Below are 17,005 nucleotides of genomic sequence, written 5' to 3'. Positions count from 1 at the left end.
CTCTTATTATTTTGCCTGCTCTTTTTCTACTCTCTAATCATCCACGTCCCTAAGTGGCTCCAGGGATGTAAAAAATATACATATATAAGTGAAAGGATAAAAAAAACGGAGCTCAAGTTCATTAATTAAGATAAAGCCAACTCCACGTTTCTCCTTTTCCAATAAATCTTCTTTTTGCTCGTGGTCTTGATAATAAATGAATGAAAAAAATCTGATTTACGTGAAATATCGATGTAAAAAGAACTATTGTAAAGGACTTCTCTACGATAGCTACTTCTTCTCCTTCTCCTTCTCCTCCTCCTCCTCCTTCTCCTAGTACTACTACTACTACTACTACTACTACTACTAGTAATACCACCATCACCACCAACAACAATACTACTCCTCTTCCTACTACTATTACTACAACTACTACTACTACTACTACTACTACTGCTACTACTACTACTATTAGTACTACTACTACTGCAATATAATAAATGATGAAAACTCGATGGCTAAGGGAAAAAAGAAGAACAGCCAATATTCTTTTCCTTCCCTCCGAGGCAAGCGTGATTGACTGAGCCCGATGGAATATATCTACCAATCATATCATTTCTTGCCTCTCTCTCTCTCTCTCTCTCTCTCTCTCTCTCTCTCTCTCTCGCTTTTTCTTTTATTTTCTTTCTTTCTTTGTTTGTTTCTTTCTTTTTCATTCTCTGTTTTTTGTTTCTGTGTTTCCTATCATTCCAATCTTTCTATCTTTTTTCTATCCATTATCTCCCTCTCTTTCTTTTTTCTTTCTTTCTTTCTCTCATTCTTTGTTTCTTTCTCGCTTGGTTTGTTTGTTTCTCTCTCTCTCTCTCTCTCTCCCGGACCATCGTAATGTTGCATAATTAATACCAAAACGAAGCCATATATTCAGAAACTTTTATGTAACGAAAGAGAAAATTTACGTATTTGTTTATTTTTTCGGCCAACAAATTTAGTTCTCGCCGGAAGGGGGCCGCGATAAGCCTGTCAGAGCGGCCCTTTAAAAACACGAGATTCGCAGGAAATATTTTTGGAGGTTCAAGTAAAATGGCGTATGAGCTTTCCGGGGGATGAGCCAATAATTAAATAATAAATATGTATGTGCGTAGTTTGCTTTTGCACCTGCAGGACGGTTTCCCACACACACACACACACACACACACACACACACACACACACACACACACACACACACACAAGGACCCCTCCCCCCCACATACAAAGTAACTAGCCGATCGTCCAACTAAATATCTGACTGCGACTGAAAGAATTAACAAACCTGAACGAGCAAGCAACTGAACAATTATATCGAGAGCTAAGTGACCAACAAACGCACTAACGTAGAATTAAATACAATTGCCATAAACACACACACACACTCTCTCTCTCAAAGACAACCTCCTCCTACCCAACAGTAAACTATCAAGTATAATAGCCAACAATAAGCTCACAAATTATAAACACACCCACACGAGTGACACCCACTTCTGCAACCCTCCTAGACGTGATCATCACTAACAAGCCAGATCTTATCACTCATTCCTACGTAATCCCTTGCACGGTCGCAGACCATGAGCTTATAGGCGCCTCTGTCAACATCCTTAAACCCAAGCGCCAACCCATCACCGTAACTAAACGTGACCTAAGAAAATATAACAGCGACCTTCTATGCTCCCATATCCTAGAGGAAACCTCCACACTAAATGAAATATTACGCACTGACGATGTCGATAAACAAGTGTCTATACTAACATCTGTCATTACTACCAGTCTCGACAGAAGCGCTCCGATATCTAATATCGTTCTTCACCGACCCCCCGCACCTTGGATCAATGATGAAATTAAAGAGGCATTAGCAGAACGCAAGAAAGCTCAAAGGATATTAAAAAATCACAGATATAACGTGATTATACAGCAAAACTATAAAGAAATAAAGAAAAACGTCAAACGTCTAATAACCACTTCAAAGAAAAATTACTACCACCAAGAACTACATACCTGCAAAAATAACACAGCTGCAACTTGGAACACATTAAAAACTATTATTCCTAGTAAAACACAGAGCACGACCCACCCGCCCCTTGAGAACATAAGTGAAAAAGCTGAAGATTTTAATAACTTCTTTGCGAACGTCGGCCTAACCACATACGAATCAACTCAAGAATCATTAACAGTCGAAAACCGTAATCACCTTAACGAAGCTCCTAACATCCCGGTCGCGCCCTCTACCCCCACTAATCTCGCGTTTTTCAGACCTCAGCCAGTAGACCAAAACACAATCATCTTAACTGTAAAACAGCTTCAAAATACTAAATCGTTTGGTTGTGATAACATTTCCCTAAGGTTTATCAAAGACTCACTTATAGTTATCATCTTCTACCTCACAACCATCATAAATACCTCAATCGTCACAGGCATTTTTCCTGCCTCCTGGAAAAATGCTGTTGTCACCCCACTATATAAAAACGGTAACCCAGACGAAATAGGAAATTATCGTCCCATCTCTCTACTTCCAATTTTTTCAAAAATATTAGAAAAGGTAGTTGCCAATCAATTAATGTCATTCCTGGAACGTAACAAACTTCTATCTCCAACCCAACACGGCTTTAGACCAAAACTCTCTACAGAGACAGCGCTGCAAGTCATTACCAATAAAATTTATGATAATATAGACAACAAACAAATATCACTTTTAACACTCTGCGACCTTTCTAAAGCCTTCGACAGTGTCAGCCACACCATCTTACTCCGAAAACTTCAACAGATTAATGTTGACACCTACTGGTTTGACAATTACCTCGATGACAGGTCACAGTCAGTCCGCATCAAAGACATCGTCTCATCCAAGAAATCAGTAGCCTTTGGAGTCCCCCAAGGCTCAATACTAGGCCCAACATTATTCAATATCCATGTAAATGACATATCTACCTATATCAATAACTGCCTTCTAGTACAATACGCTGACGACACACAGTTCCTCCACAGCGGTAATATCAACGAAATAAATACTTTAATTAATAAAACTGAGATCACTTTGAAACAAATAAGAACCTATTTTCTACAGAACGGCCTTCAGCTAAACATCAGTAAGACACAATGTATCTTCCTAGGCACACGCCAACTCCTGGCACACATACCTAACAACACCACCATCAGATGTGCCGATGGCGTTATACAACCCCTCCTCCATGTTAAGAACCTTGGCTTTCATCTGGATTCACACATGACCTTCGACAGACACATAAATGAAATGACTAGGAAAACAATGGGAACCTTAAATTTCATTAACAGACACAAAGATCTCTTCAACAAAGAAACACGCTTAATGGTTATCCAGACTTTGGTATTAAGCATCATAAAATACGGCATCACAATATGGGGGACAACAAACTCAACTTTAATAAACAAAGTGCAAAAACTACAAAACTTCGCGATAAAAGTGGCAGATGGGAAAGCCAGGAAATACGATCATGTCACTCCATTATTTAAAGATTTACAATGGCTTAAAATCAAAGACCTAATCACCTTTAACCTCATCACAAAAGTGTTTAAGCAGAAAATAAAGGATTACCCAGACCACATCCTCTCTCTCCCAACTGTTAACTATATGACTGACTCAACAACAAGACAACAAAACAATCTCTACGTCCCGAGAACCAACACCGACAGGTGCAAGAGCCTTTCATGTATTAGGTCCTAAATTATGGAACCAACTACCGAATGAAATAAAAGACTCTCATAATCTGACCACATTAAAATCAATTCTTAAAAAGAAGCTGTTGACCTCTGCATGAATGTATTATCTACTTTACTGCCTTCTGTATATTCTATCATGTATATTTAGATGTATAATACACCATGTATATTTATATGTATAACCTACCATGTATATTTAGATGTTTAGAATAACCACTTTTTAGTGGAAATAAAGTTTATTATTATTATTATTATTATTACTCTCTCTCTCTCTCTCTCTCTCTCTCTCTCTCTCTCTCTCTCTCTCTCTCTCTCTCACACACACACACACACACACACACACACACACTCCCCTACACACACACACACACACACACACACACACACACACACACAATACACGGATTATAAGGGAGAGACACAAGTAAACTCTACTCATTTCGGCAATATAATATAAAAAAACACCACTGAATTCTTTACCACGCAAAAAGATAGCGCGTAAATAAAATAACCACATCAATATCGACAAGGTTGTCACGAGTAAGTCCGATCAATCCAAGGACCCAAGGCAGCGCTCTACTTCTACTTCTCCCGTCACTCAGGCCAACCAACCAACTCACTGACTACGCCGTTTAGCTCCCTTCCGACCTTGACACGCTTACTAGAGATGTCGAGGAGTGTGGGAGCGAAGACAAAGAGTATCAAGAGGAAGACCCAATCCCATATATCTAATCCAATTTCCTTGCCCCGGACGAGAGAGCCGTAGATAAAGAACGATAATAGAATACAAAGCAACTACTCTCTCTCTCTCTCTCTCTCTCTCTCTCTCTCTCTCTCTCTCTCTCTCTCTCTCTCTCTCTCTCTCTCTCTCTCTCTCTCTCTCTCTCTCTCTCTCTCTCTCTCTCTCTCTCTCTCCCAGAAGAACCTCTCTATAGAAGTTGTACAAGGAGAGTAGAAGGGAGAATAAGTTAGCGTTGATGTATCCGCCATACCACTCACTCACTCCCCTCAAGACCGACTATATTAGGAAGGGATGTTAGAGGACTTTGAGGTTTAAGTCCTATGAACGGAAGAGTGAAAATTGAGGGTTCTTGAGTTGAAAGTAGAAATTGGCTGAGCGGAATAGGATGTAAATGTAACTACGTGCTTGGTTGGTCGAGAGAGAGAGAGAGAGAGAGAGAGAGAGAGAGAGAGAGAGAGAGAGAGAGAGAGAGAGAGAGAGAGAGAGAGAGAGAAGCGGGGAATTGAGTTTTTGGCTGTGGTTTAATTTGCATCATGTTGTTGGGCACAGCCGGTTTGTTCATTTGTTTCTGGACACACACACACACACACACACACACTCACACACTCACACACACACACACACACACACACACACACACCACACACACACCACACACACACACACACACACACACACACACACACACACACACACACACACACACACACACACACACACACACACACACACACACACACACACACACACACACACACACACACACACACACACACACACACTCACACACACTCACACACACACAAACACACTCACACACACTTCATGAAATAAACCGTTTATTATTATTATTATTATTATTATTACACACACACACACATACACACACACACATTAATGTTGTCCCAATAACTATTTTACGCCTTCTTAAATATATGATATACGTTGTCTGTATGTGTGTGTGTGTGTGTGTGTGTGTGTGTGTGTGTGTACCCGCGCTTAATGATAATTGGCCTGCATGTACACATGAACAATCCTGCCTTGAGCATACGAGAACAACTGTGTGTGTGTGTGTGTGTGTGCGAGAGAGAGAGAGAGAGAGAGAGAGAGAGAGAGAGAGAGAGAGAGAGTGAGCATTTGCATATTGGGACTGAGGGCACCGCAAACATCCATACGGTCAAGAATCGTTATGTGGACTGAAAGGGCGAATGAGGGAAAGCGTGGAGTGAATGGCGATGTAAAGAAACAAGAGAAAGAATGAGTAGTTTTTAAAAGAAGTGGGGCGCGCCATTGAACGCTCCCATTCACCCGGCGTTCAGTTCCCATTTTCTTTCACACACACAGACGGTCCATTGAGTCTACCCTTAAAAACCCTCCTCTTTCTTTGCAATTCACGTCACGTCCCTTATATGACCCGAGCTAGCCAATCCCTCTCTGCTGAATCATTCCTTCTCCGCTTCCTGTTATAATTCTCTGCGTTATCCTATCTCTCTTATTCTGCTCTTTCCAGTGTATTGTTTTCCTCTGTATGTTAACCTATCTCATTTTCATCTCATTTATGTACATCAATATACCACAGCCCTGCTCTGACTTACAGGTAGCATATTTCAATTCTCGTTACCTTGTCCATCCTCTCCTCTTTCCTTTGCAATACCTCCAATCTATACTCTATTAATTAATCTCTTTATTATCTCTCTTTCTAGCTCACTATTATTTTCCTTATATTGATTTCTGTCTTCTTATTGTCCTCTTCAACCTTTTACATGCTCAATTTAAAGTTTCTCTCTCTGATACCTTCCAGCCTTCCATCCTCATCTTATATGTAAATTCTATGCTCCTTAACGACTTTCTCATTTCATTGCTAATTCCTTATTTCATTATGCATATTATCCTATATCTCCCCTTTCTCAACTTAAACTTTCTCTCTCTTATACCTTCTAGCCTTCCATCCTCATCCTATATGTAATTTCTCTGTTCTTTAACGTCTCTCTCATTTCATCTATACTTCCTTATAACATTATACATACTGCCCTATATCTCCCCTTTCTCAACTTAAACTTTCTCTCTCTTATACCTTCCAGCCTTCCATCCTCATCCTATATGTAATTTCTCTGTTCTTTAACGTCTCTCTCATTTCATCTATACTTCCTTATAACATTATACATACTGCCCTATATCTCCCCTTTCTCCCTCTCCAGTCAGATTCATATCTCATGCATTAACCTACTTTTTCCCTCATTTCCTTTGCAGATACGAGAACATCGGAAAGCCAGTTCTAATAAGGAAGAGGAGGACGGGACCGAGCCGGGTAGGTAGATTGACTGACTGACTGAGTGTTCATCATATCAACTTCACTTCTCTCATCTCGTCTGGCTGCATTAGAGGATCCGCCCCTGACTGGCATAAACTCTGCTCATTTGTTTCCCTTTGCTGCCCTGCCAAATTAACCCATGCGAGATGATAATTATGTGTGTGTGTGTGTGTGTGTGTGTGTGTGTGTGTGTGTGTGTGTGTGTTTGTGTGTCTGTTTGTGAGTTTGTGTGTGTGTATTTTCCCCTCCATGTGCTTATTCCATTCCGCATTTATTTGTGTATATAATTTCAGCAACATTTAAGCTGAACATTTCACTCCATCCGATTAATTCTCGTTTCTCTCAGCACTAAACGGATTCTCTAATAAGGTCAGAATGGGTAATGCATCTGTGTTTAATCTTTGAGAAGCAGATGAATACGAAACGAACAAACACTCGATACAAAGCCGGGCACGATGTCTCCACAGAAAGTTTATAAGAGTATCGTGATCCTGTTCCGCTTCATCGTCAATATTGCCAACTTCTCTCTCCCTTTGAAGAGTTTAATTAGCTTCTCTGTGGATCATCTTCATCTTATATGTATTTGTCCTCCTCCTCCACCCTCTCCTCCTCCTCCTTATCCACCCTCGTCCTCCTCCTCTTCTCCCTCGCTTCCTCTGTCTCCGCATTTGCATCTTCCTCCTCAAAGGGTCACACAAAGGAGGGAAATGAGCCGCAGAGAATGAGAGGTAAGAGAAAATTATCCCCGAAATTACACAAACGAAGTAATACAGAATCATCTCGAGTTTGCTAATTATTGTTTACGGTAGTAGCTTCGGTGGTGGTGGTGGTGGTGGTGGTGGTGGTGGTGGTGGTGATGGTGGTGGTGGTGGTGATGGTGGTGGTGTTGGTGGTGGTGGTGGTGATGGTGGTGGTGATCAAGGAGGCGAACTTTTTTGTGATTTTCCTTTTGAAGATGCAGAAGTGAGGTCAAAGTATCACCAGCATCACAAAATAGCCGAACTTTTTTTTTTTACAACAGACGGTTCAAGGGCAACAAAAAGTGTAGAAAAAAAAAGCCCGCTACTTGCCGCTCCCACAACAGGTGATGGTGGTGTTGGTGGAGGTGGTTATAGAGGTCATAGTAAGGTGGATTTATACGTATATTAACCTTAGAATGTACATGTCTTCTACGCAAAGAGTAAGTCCATATAGGTCAAGAACAGCTATTATAGTGATGGTGGGGGTAGCAGTAGGGATATAGTGATGACTGTGGGGGTGAGGGTGGTGATGATGGCAGTGATGGTGATCATAAAACTGATGATGTTGCTCGTAGTGGTGGCGATAGAAGTTATGGTAGATATGGTAGTGGCGGCAATAATAGTCATGATAAGAGTGATGGTAGCGGGGATGGCAATCATGATACGATCTATGGTGAAAGCGACAGATATAGGGATTCTGAAACGCTACATAAAGGCATTCCGTTGCTTTGATATATAAATAAAAAACAGAAAACGAAAAACTTGTTGAACGATAAACCGCCAAAGGGACAGACAAAAGCACAGTAAAACGAATAAAAATACACAGATATAGGAATTCTGAAACGCCATACAAAGACATTCCGTTGCTTTGATATAAAAAAAACAGAAAACGAAAAACTTGTTGGACGATAAAACGCTAAAGGGACAGACAAAAGCACAGTAAAAAAAAAAAAAATACACAGATATAGGGATTCTGAAACGCTACATAAAGGCATTCCGTTGCTTTGATATAAAAATAAAAAACAGAAAACGAAAAACTTGTTGGACGATAAAACGCCAAAGGGACAGACAGAGACACAGTAAAAAGAATAAAAATGATACCACATATATAAAAAAATAAAAAACATGAAAAACTCCAGGGAAAACAAAACACCAGACTGAATAACAAAAGCACTGTCAAAAAATAAACCCACGGAGGGAGAAACACCGAGCTGACATGACGAGGGTTGACAGAGCCGCCGTAGCCATCAGCATAATGAGGAGATTCTCGCGGGGTGACGGCGAGGCGACAAACACGCACGCCGGGGATCATTTGCGTCTCCGCCTTCGCAACAGGATTACTATACGGCTGCAGGGAGTAATGGTACGGTAGGGGCAGGGCTTCAGGGTGACCTCGCACGTGTAGAAGTGGTGTTGATGCCGCGGAAGGGAGGGTGGGTGACTGAGGGGTGGAGGTATGGAAAGAGGTGAGGGACAGAGGAGTGGAGGGACGGAGAGGTGGAGAGATGGAGTGAAGGAGGGGTGGAGCGACGTTGTTGGTTCAATTTGCTATCGGGTTATGATCAGCTAACCTTCACCTGCACGAGCCTTACCTGCCTCCAGCACCTGTCTGCACCAATACCACCACCACCACCACCACCACCACCACCACCACCAATCCACCACTCCACCACCACAATACCCCACATTTCCACAACCACGTGACCCCAGTACTACACTTCCACCACACCATCACCATTATAACACCACTCCTCCACTCTTCCACCTCCACTCCACCACCCTTCCACCTCCACTCCACCACCCTTCCACCACCACTCCACCACTCTTCCACCACCACTCCACTACCCATCTACCTCCACTCAACCATCGGTCCACCATTAATCCACTGCCACATTTGGGTTCCTATTGCAAAGACCGTAATTGAGTTTTTTTCTCTCACAAAAACGCAATTACAATGAAAGTAGATTATTTCCTTACAGCATGAGAGATCGAGTCCTTTAAAGCACACCTTGTAATTATGTATCTGTGTAAGAGTGTGAGAAATGTAATCATGTATTCTTTTAAATTGGGAGGAAACTGGAAACTCGAAAGCATTTTATTTTTTGCTCTTAACACTTCACTAAAACCTAATATATTTCATGTGAGATTTATTTTGCAAGAGCAGCATTTTCTGGGTTAGTTTTTATATTACCTGCTGTGTTGCCTCTACTATATCTCCTTGACCGTAAACACACACTCCCAACTTCACCTTGATCTCGTCACGGGTCAACACGAGACACCTTATTATCTTGTCACGTGTCACCCAGTACAGTCACGCCACAACCCTAAACACACGCTATGTCACCGCCACTCCATTTCACGCTCCACTCCAATCCAGTTAGAGCCCCGACACGCACGACATCAACAAGTATACCCAAGGAACAAAGGAACATCATAAAGGACAGTTTACTTCAGCCCCCACGGACGGCACATCACACCACACCACACGGACGGAACACCACGCTACTCTACGCTACACTACACACCACAACGCCACACCACGCTACACTACGCCACACCACGCCACACCACGCCACACCACACTCCACCACGCCACACCACGCCACACTACGTTACACCCCACCCCACCACACCCCACCATTCCAAACCACATCACTCACGCCACACCATAACCCACCACACAACACCACGCACACACCACGCCACACCGTCGCTATTCCACCATATTAAGTAATACAACACCCTGGTACATCCTTCCATTGCAAATTACACCGCGCTCCGCCCACCACTTTCACAGCACAACGCAACGGATCATATCACAGCTACGCCTGGGAAAACACACACACACACACACACACACACACACACACACACACACACACACGAGCTACACTATAAACAGACTGCAGGGAGATATAGGCCATGCTTTCTACTTTAACCGACTTTCTTCCTCCAAAACAACAACAACAACAACAACAACAACAACAACAACAACAACAACTACTACAAACAAGACACAAAGCGAAACCATACCTTACTACACACATTTCCAGACCGACAGATCCCCTAATTTCACTTTCCATTAAAAAAAAGAAAGCATTTTATCACATTTTATCTCTACAAAAAAACACTGATAAAAGCTCAAAAATTATTCACCCAAACAAAACGACAACTCACCGCAGTAAATTTAAATCCCATAAATGTCTTAACGAAGTAATTAACTTATCCCAAAATAAAGTAAATAAAGAAAAAGCGGGGGTCATATACAAACAGCTCACCGAAAATAAAATGGAACCGCACTCGTTAACGGAACCAATTGAAAAGTCACTAAGCGCTTAACGACATCCACCGCTCACGACCTCACCACACACCATCATCATCCACCATCATCCACCGCTCACGACCTCACCACCAGCATCCTCATCCACCGCTCACGACCTCACCACCAGCATCCTCATCCACCGCTCACGACCTAACCACCAGCATCGTCATCCACCGCTCACGACCTCACCACCAGCATCCTCATCCACCACTCACGACCTCACCACCAGCATCGTCATCCACCGCTCACGACCTCACCACCAGCATCCTCATCCACCGCTCACGACCTCACCACCAGCATCGTCATCCACCACTCACGACCTCACCACCAGCATCCTCATCCACCGCTCACGACCTCACCACCAGCATCGTCATCCACCGCTCACGACCTCACCACCAGCATCCTCATCCACCGCTCACGACCTCACCACCAGCATCGTCATCCACCGCTCACGACCTCACCACCAGCATCGTCATCCACCGCTCACGACCTCACCACCAGCATCCTCATCCACCGCTCACGACCTCACCACCAGCATCCTCATCCACCACTCACGACCTCACCACCAGCATCGTCATCCACCGCTCACGACCTAACCACCAGCATCGTCATCCACCGCTCACGACCTCACCACCAGCATCGTCATCCACCGCTCACGACCTCACCACCAGCATCCTCATCCACCGCTCACGACCTCACCACCAGCATCGTCATCCACCGCTCACGACCTCACCACCAGCATCCTCATCCACCGCTCACGACCTCACCACCAGCATCGTCATCCACCGCTCACGACCTCACCACCAGCATCGTCATCCACCGCTCACGACCTCACCACCATTGGCTCCTCGAACACTTCTCATTTCCCCGCTTTTACGCACGCCCGTCAGTACGAGGAAAGAAGCCGTGCCACAGAGGCCTTTGGAAAGTGGATTACACATGTACTCACCTGGGACCCCTCACTAATTAGATAAAAGTTTACGTGCAACAAGTTTAATTCCGAAAGCTCAGGTACTTTTGGGGGATTTACCGCGGTGATGTGAAAGTGAAATGTGTTGCTCTGTGGTTCTGGATGTAAAGAATCGTTCATACCTTTGCGGCTTAAATCACAATCACTGAGTACGTTGTGTAGTATACCCGGCAACAGACTATCCCCCCACTCCGCTAGTGAAGGGCTGCGGCGAGCCTAGAGAGCTTACAGACAATATGGAACACTCCTTTAACCTCTGTTCGGGAGCAGTGAGTAGCGGGCCATTTTTTCTTTTTTTTTCTTTGCGCCCTTGAGCTGTCTCCTTAGCTGTAAAAAAAAAAAATAATAATAATTGTAGTAGCAGTATTAGTAGTAGCAGTAGTAGTAGCAGTAGGATAAGTAGCAGATGTAAATGGAATAGGGAGTGTAGGAGGAGGAGGAGGCAGTAGGATAAGTAGTAAATGTAATTGGAATAGGGAGTGGAGGAGGAGGAGGAGGCAGTGGGATAAGTCGTAGATGTAATTGGAATAGAGAGTGGAGGAGAAGGAGGAGTAGGAGGATGAGGAGGAGAAATATGGGGAGGAGGTGAAGGAGGAAGTGCAGGAGGAGAAGGAGGTGAAGGAGGAGGAGGCGGAGGAGAAGGGGACATAATCGAAGTGGTGGTAACATGAGCAACAGAAAATTAACAAAAAAACACAATCACACATAACAGTCGTAGTGAATCAAAGCCTAAAAACAGTAGCAGCAGAAAATAAACAAATAACCACAATCACACATAACAGTCGTAGTGAATCAAAGCCTAAAAACAGTAGCAGCAGAAAATAAACAAATAACCACAATCACACATAACAGTCGTAGTGAATCAAAGCCTAAAAACAGTAGCAGCAGAAAATAAACAAATAACCACAATCACACATAACAGTCGTAGTGAATCAAAGCCTAAAAACAGTAGCAGCAGAAAATAAACAAATAACCACAATCACACTTAACAGTCGTAGTAAATCAAAGCCTAAAAACAGTAGCAGCAGAAAATAAACAAATAACCACAATCACACTTAACAGTCGTAGTAAATCAAAGCCTAAAAACAGTAGCAGCAGAAAATAAACAAATAACCACAATCACACATAACAGTCGTAGTAAATCAAAGCCTAAAAACAGTAGCAGCAGAAAATAAACAAATAACCACAATCACACTTAACAGTCGTAGTAAATCACAGCCTCAAGAAAGTAGCAGCAGAAAATAAACAAATAACCACAATCACACTTAACAGTCGTAGTGAATCAAAGCCTAAAAACAGTAGCAGCAGAAAATAAACAAATAACCACAATCACACTTAACAGTCGTAGTAAATTAAAGCCTAAGAACATGAGTCGAGCACAAAGGGTAATTCTCAAAGTTAATCTCGTCCGTGGTGACACTGACTTATTAACTAAATGGACGCTTATGGAAAGCCGATTATAGGGGCGAGAATCAGGCCTTTGTTGCTCTTATAAACTCTGATGATAACCGGGTGCGGATGTTCCTACGAGTTACTATATTAATAAAAAAAAGTGATATGTTGCTACAGAATCATTTGTCTGTGTGTGTCTGTCTGTCTGTCTGTCCGTGTCTGTGTTTATTTTATCTTACATCCTCCGGCTTTTCTTTCCTCCTTCTGCTTCAAGTTTCTTCATCTTATTTTATCGCCTCTCATTTTAATTGTCTTCGTTCACAGCCACTAACCGTACTCCTATTTCTCCTTCATCGTAAGGGGAGGAGAGTTGATGAGACGAAAGGTGTGTGGTGCCCCCCCCCCCCTCACACACACACACACACACACACACACACACACACACACACACACACACACTGACTCCATTATCTCTCCCTAGCTGTTTTTTCTTTCCTCTCTTCCATCTTCACGTATCACCTGTCTCTCTTAATCAAATTCCCTTCACACCAATTCTCTGTTCACCACGCTGCTCTTTTATCCCTTCTTCTATCGCACTCCCACACTGCTCTCCTTTAATCTATCAAACTTCATCTCACTTTCTCGTATATCTCTTAATCACACCTCCTTCACACCCTCTCACTCCAACCCCCAATTCTCTTCACATCGCTACTCTTTTATCCCATCTATCGCACTCCCACACTCCTCTCCTTTAATCTATCAAACTTCATTTCACTAGTGTTCTCACATGTCTCTTAATCAAATCTTCTCACCCTCTCACTCCAACCTTCAATTATATCTGCACCTCGCTACTCTATTATCACATTTCCTCTCGTACTCGCGCCCTTCCTCTGCCTTAATCTCCTTTATAAACTCAATCTCGCCCCTGACAGAACGCCTCCAGACGCTCCTATTACGGGGAGGGCGTCTTCAGGGGCTTCAAGGTGGCTGTGTACAGGAACGGCGACAACACGACCACCTATCCATTCACCTTCACCACGGACGACTACGATGACTGGGATAAGGCGCTCGACAGGCTGTCCAAAAATCTCCCCAACGGCCCCATTAAAAGGTGTGTATGGGTGCTCGTGTGCGGCCAGGGAGGGATGGGCTGAGGGGTGTTTGTGTGTGTGTGTGGGAAGGAAAGGGGAGGGAAGGAGAAGATTTTGCGTGGACGGGAGTGTGCGTGTGAGGGGGTGCGTGTGTGTGTGTGTGTGTGTGTGTGTGTGTGTGTGTGTGTGTGTGTGTGTGTGTGTGTGTGTGTGTGTTTGCGAGGATGGGCGGAAATAGAATCACAATATTTCTCTCTTCAAATAACTTAATTTAAATTCTCGCGAGTGGAATGATTCTTTATACACTAGTTTCTGACGAGCGCGTCCTGGCTGAATGTCGGCGCTATGGCTTCTGTTTTCGATATTCCGACAAACAACTTCAATTAAATATTCCCGAGTGAAATTATTACTTTGTGATGAACGCGTCCTCGGTGAATGTCTACTATGTTAATTTTCCGCTTGGTTTCATTACATTCCCAAGGTAAAAAATACGAACAAGTTTTAGATTTTAGAAAGACGAAGGACTTGGCACCAGTTTCCCCTCGTGGCAAAACATTCTTATTCTCTTCCTCTACTCCAGTTTCTCTTTCCGAACCCCTACACTCCTTCAAGACAATTTTCCCTCACTTCAATCTGTTTTCTTTACATGAACAGGAAGTTGCAGGCCAAAATGTTACTAAACTCTTCCTCCTACTCCAGTTTCTCTTTCCGATCCCCTACACTCCTTCAAGACAATTTTCCTTCACTTCAACCTGTTTTCTTTACATGAACAGAGAGTTGCAAGACAAAACATTAGTATACTTTTCCTCCTACTCTAGTTATCTTTCCGATTCCGTACACTCTTTCAAGGCAATTCTCCTTCACTTCAATCTGATTTCTTTACATGAACAGAGAGTAGCAAGACAAAACATTAGTATACTTTTCCTCCTACTCCAGTTTCTCTTTCCGAACTCTTACACTCCTTCGAGGCAATTCTCCTTCACTTCAATCTGTTTTCTTTACATGAACATCGGATTGGAAGCGTCACCAAGGGAGGTGTGTACGCAGCGTGAGGAGAGAGTGTGGGCAAGAGGAGGCGGCTACGGGTAATTGGCTTTCCCTCGGGTTAATCAGTAAATATAAGAGCGCAGTTCCGATTACATTTTTTTTTCTATTTCTTGTTAGATATTGGAAGCCACGTCTATCAGTACATTAGCATATTTATAATGTTCCCGTGATTATGCGCCTCGCGAGCCCGTGTTTCCGCCGTGCATCAAAAAGTCAATTGCATTATAAAAACTGTCATGCGGTATTAATAAATAATCTTTATTACCTTCCCTTCAAGGCAAAACTCGAACATTTTAAATCTACATCACTCACATGGAACACACATTTTGCATTTTTTCAACACGCTGTTTTCAGTTTCACGAATCTAAGTAACTGGGAGCATACACCAGGAGGCACGTCGCTTCACTCACCCGCCACGCACTGAACTGGATAGAGAGATGGGGAATCCAGTAATCTAAAGAGCATGCACAAGGCTGGTCATGGAGGCAAAATAAAAGGCAAAAAAATGTGAGGTGATCGTCCTTTAATTGCTCTCTGGGCCGGCAGGGGCAGAAAGCGACCTCGACCTTCAGCCCAGCGCCCGGCAACCTCACGGACTCAATACCTTTTACTTAGTTCCATTTAGTTTTCGCGCCTCAAGGTTGTGTTGTGTTTCGTCTCGTTGGAGTTTCAATTTTCACTTCAGTATTTCTATTCACTTCTTTTCTTCAGACCGTTTTGCCTCACCGACACCAATCAATACTTTTACTATCCCACCGAATAGCCTTTCTCTCTTCTCTCTTCTCTCTTCTCTCTCTCTCTCTCTCTCTCTCTCTCTCTCTCTCTCTCTCTCTCTCTCTCTCTCTCTCTCTCTCTCTCTCCTAATGTCACTAAATCAATCAATTAGTATCAATCTACCTATATCATTATCTATCTATCCATCTATCTATATCCCTCTCTATCTATAAGTATCAATATATCCATCCATCCATTTGTCTATCATTTATCAGTTAGTCATGCGGTCAGTTAAACAATCAGTCAACCTACCTACGCACTAAAAAAAAATATCTTAATCTCTATATATTCACCTATCTATGAGCTCGCTCTCTCTCTCTCTCTCTCTCTCTCTCTCTCTCTCTCTCTCTCTCTCTCTCTCTCTCTCTCTCTCTCTCTCTCTCTCTCTCTCTCTCTCTCTCTCTCTCTCTCTCTCTCTCTCTCTCTCTCTCTCTCTCTCTCTCTCTCTCTCTCTCTCTCTCTCTCTCTCTCTCATTATGTATCTTTATCTACATTTAGCACTTTATCTCTTTATCTCAGTAAATCTATTCACCTACTTACGATCTCTCTATGTATCTTTGCGTATCTATCTATATGTATCCAGCCATTTCTATCTCCTACTCCCTACTCTGTTTCTCTCACACAAACATTCTGCTTTCCCGTCACAGATTCTTCTACCTCAGCGGCAACCCCGTCCAGGGCCCTGAGGATCTCATCAATTACGGGACCTACGTGGTGGCGGGCCGGGACGAGGACTTCCACAAGGCGCAGTACGTAGACGTGACGCTTGGGGTGGAGGACGACGGCTCGACAACCTTCTTCGGGGGTGAGTGCATGGGATGAACTTTCCTTCGCGCGTTCAGTGGTAATAGATGATAAGGGGGGGAAAAAACCGCCGCTGGGAGTAATGGCCTCGAAGCGTTCATCAC

At 43.2% G+C, this 17,005-nt stretch overlaps 1 protein-coding gene across 1 annotated transcript in view; it reads left to right on the top strand.

Annotated features, from left to right (window-relative positions):
* The window catches only part of LOC126991123 (doublecortin domain-containing protein 2-like), a 45,111-nt gene that overhangs the window by 21,179 nt on the left and 6,927 nt on the right, over window positions 1–17,005 (top strand). The window contains exons 5-7 of the mRNA XM_050849875.1: window positions 6,701–6,758; window positions 14,118–14,296; window positions 16,745–16,902. Coding sequence (XP_050705832.1) covers window positions 6,701–6,758; window positions 14,118–14,296; window positions 16,745–16,902 — 395 coding nt within the window. The remainder of the gene's footprint in view (window positions 1–6,700; window positions 6,759–14,117; window positions 14,297–16,744; window positions 16,903–17,005) is intronic.

Source organism: Eriocheir sinensis, unplaced genomic scaffold (genome assembly GCF_024679095.1).
Source record: "Eriocheir sinensis breed Jianghai 21 unplaced genomic scaffold, ASM2467909v1 Scaffold243, whole genome shotgun sequence".
Taxonomy (NCBI): Eukaryota; Metazoa; Arthropoda; class Malacostraca; order Decapoda; family Varunidae; genus Eriocheir; species Eriocheir sinensis.
Note: the sequence above shows the minus strand (reverse complement) of the source record. Positions and strands in the feature narration are given on the sequence as shown.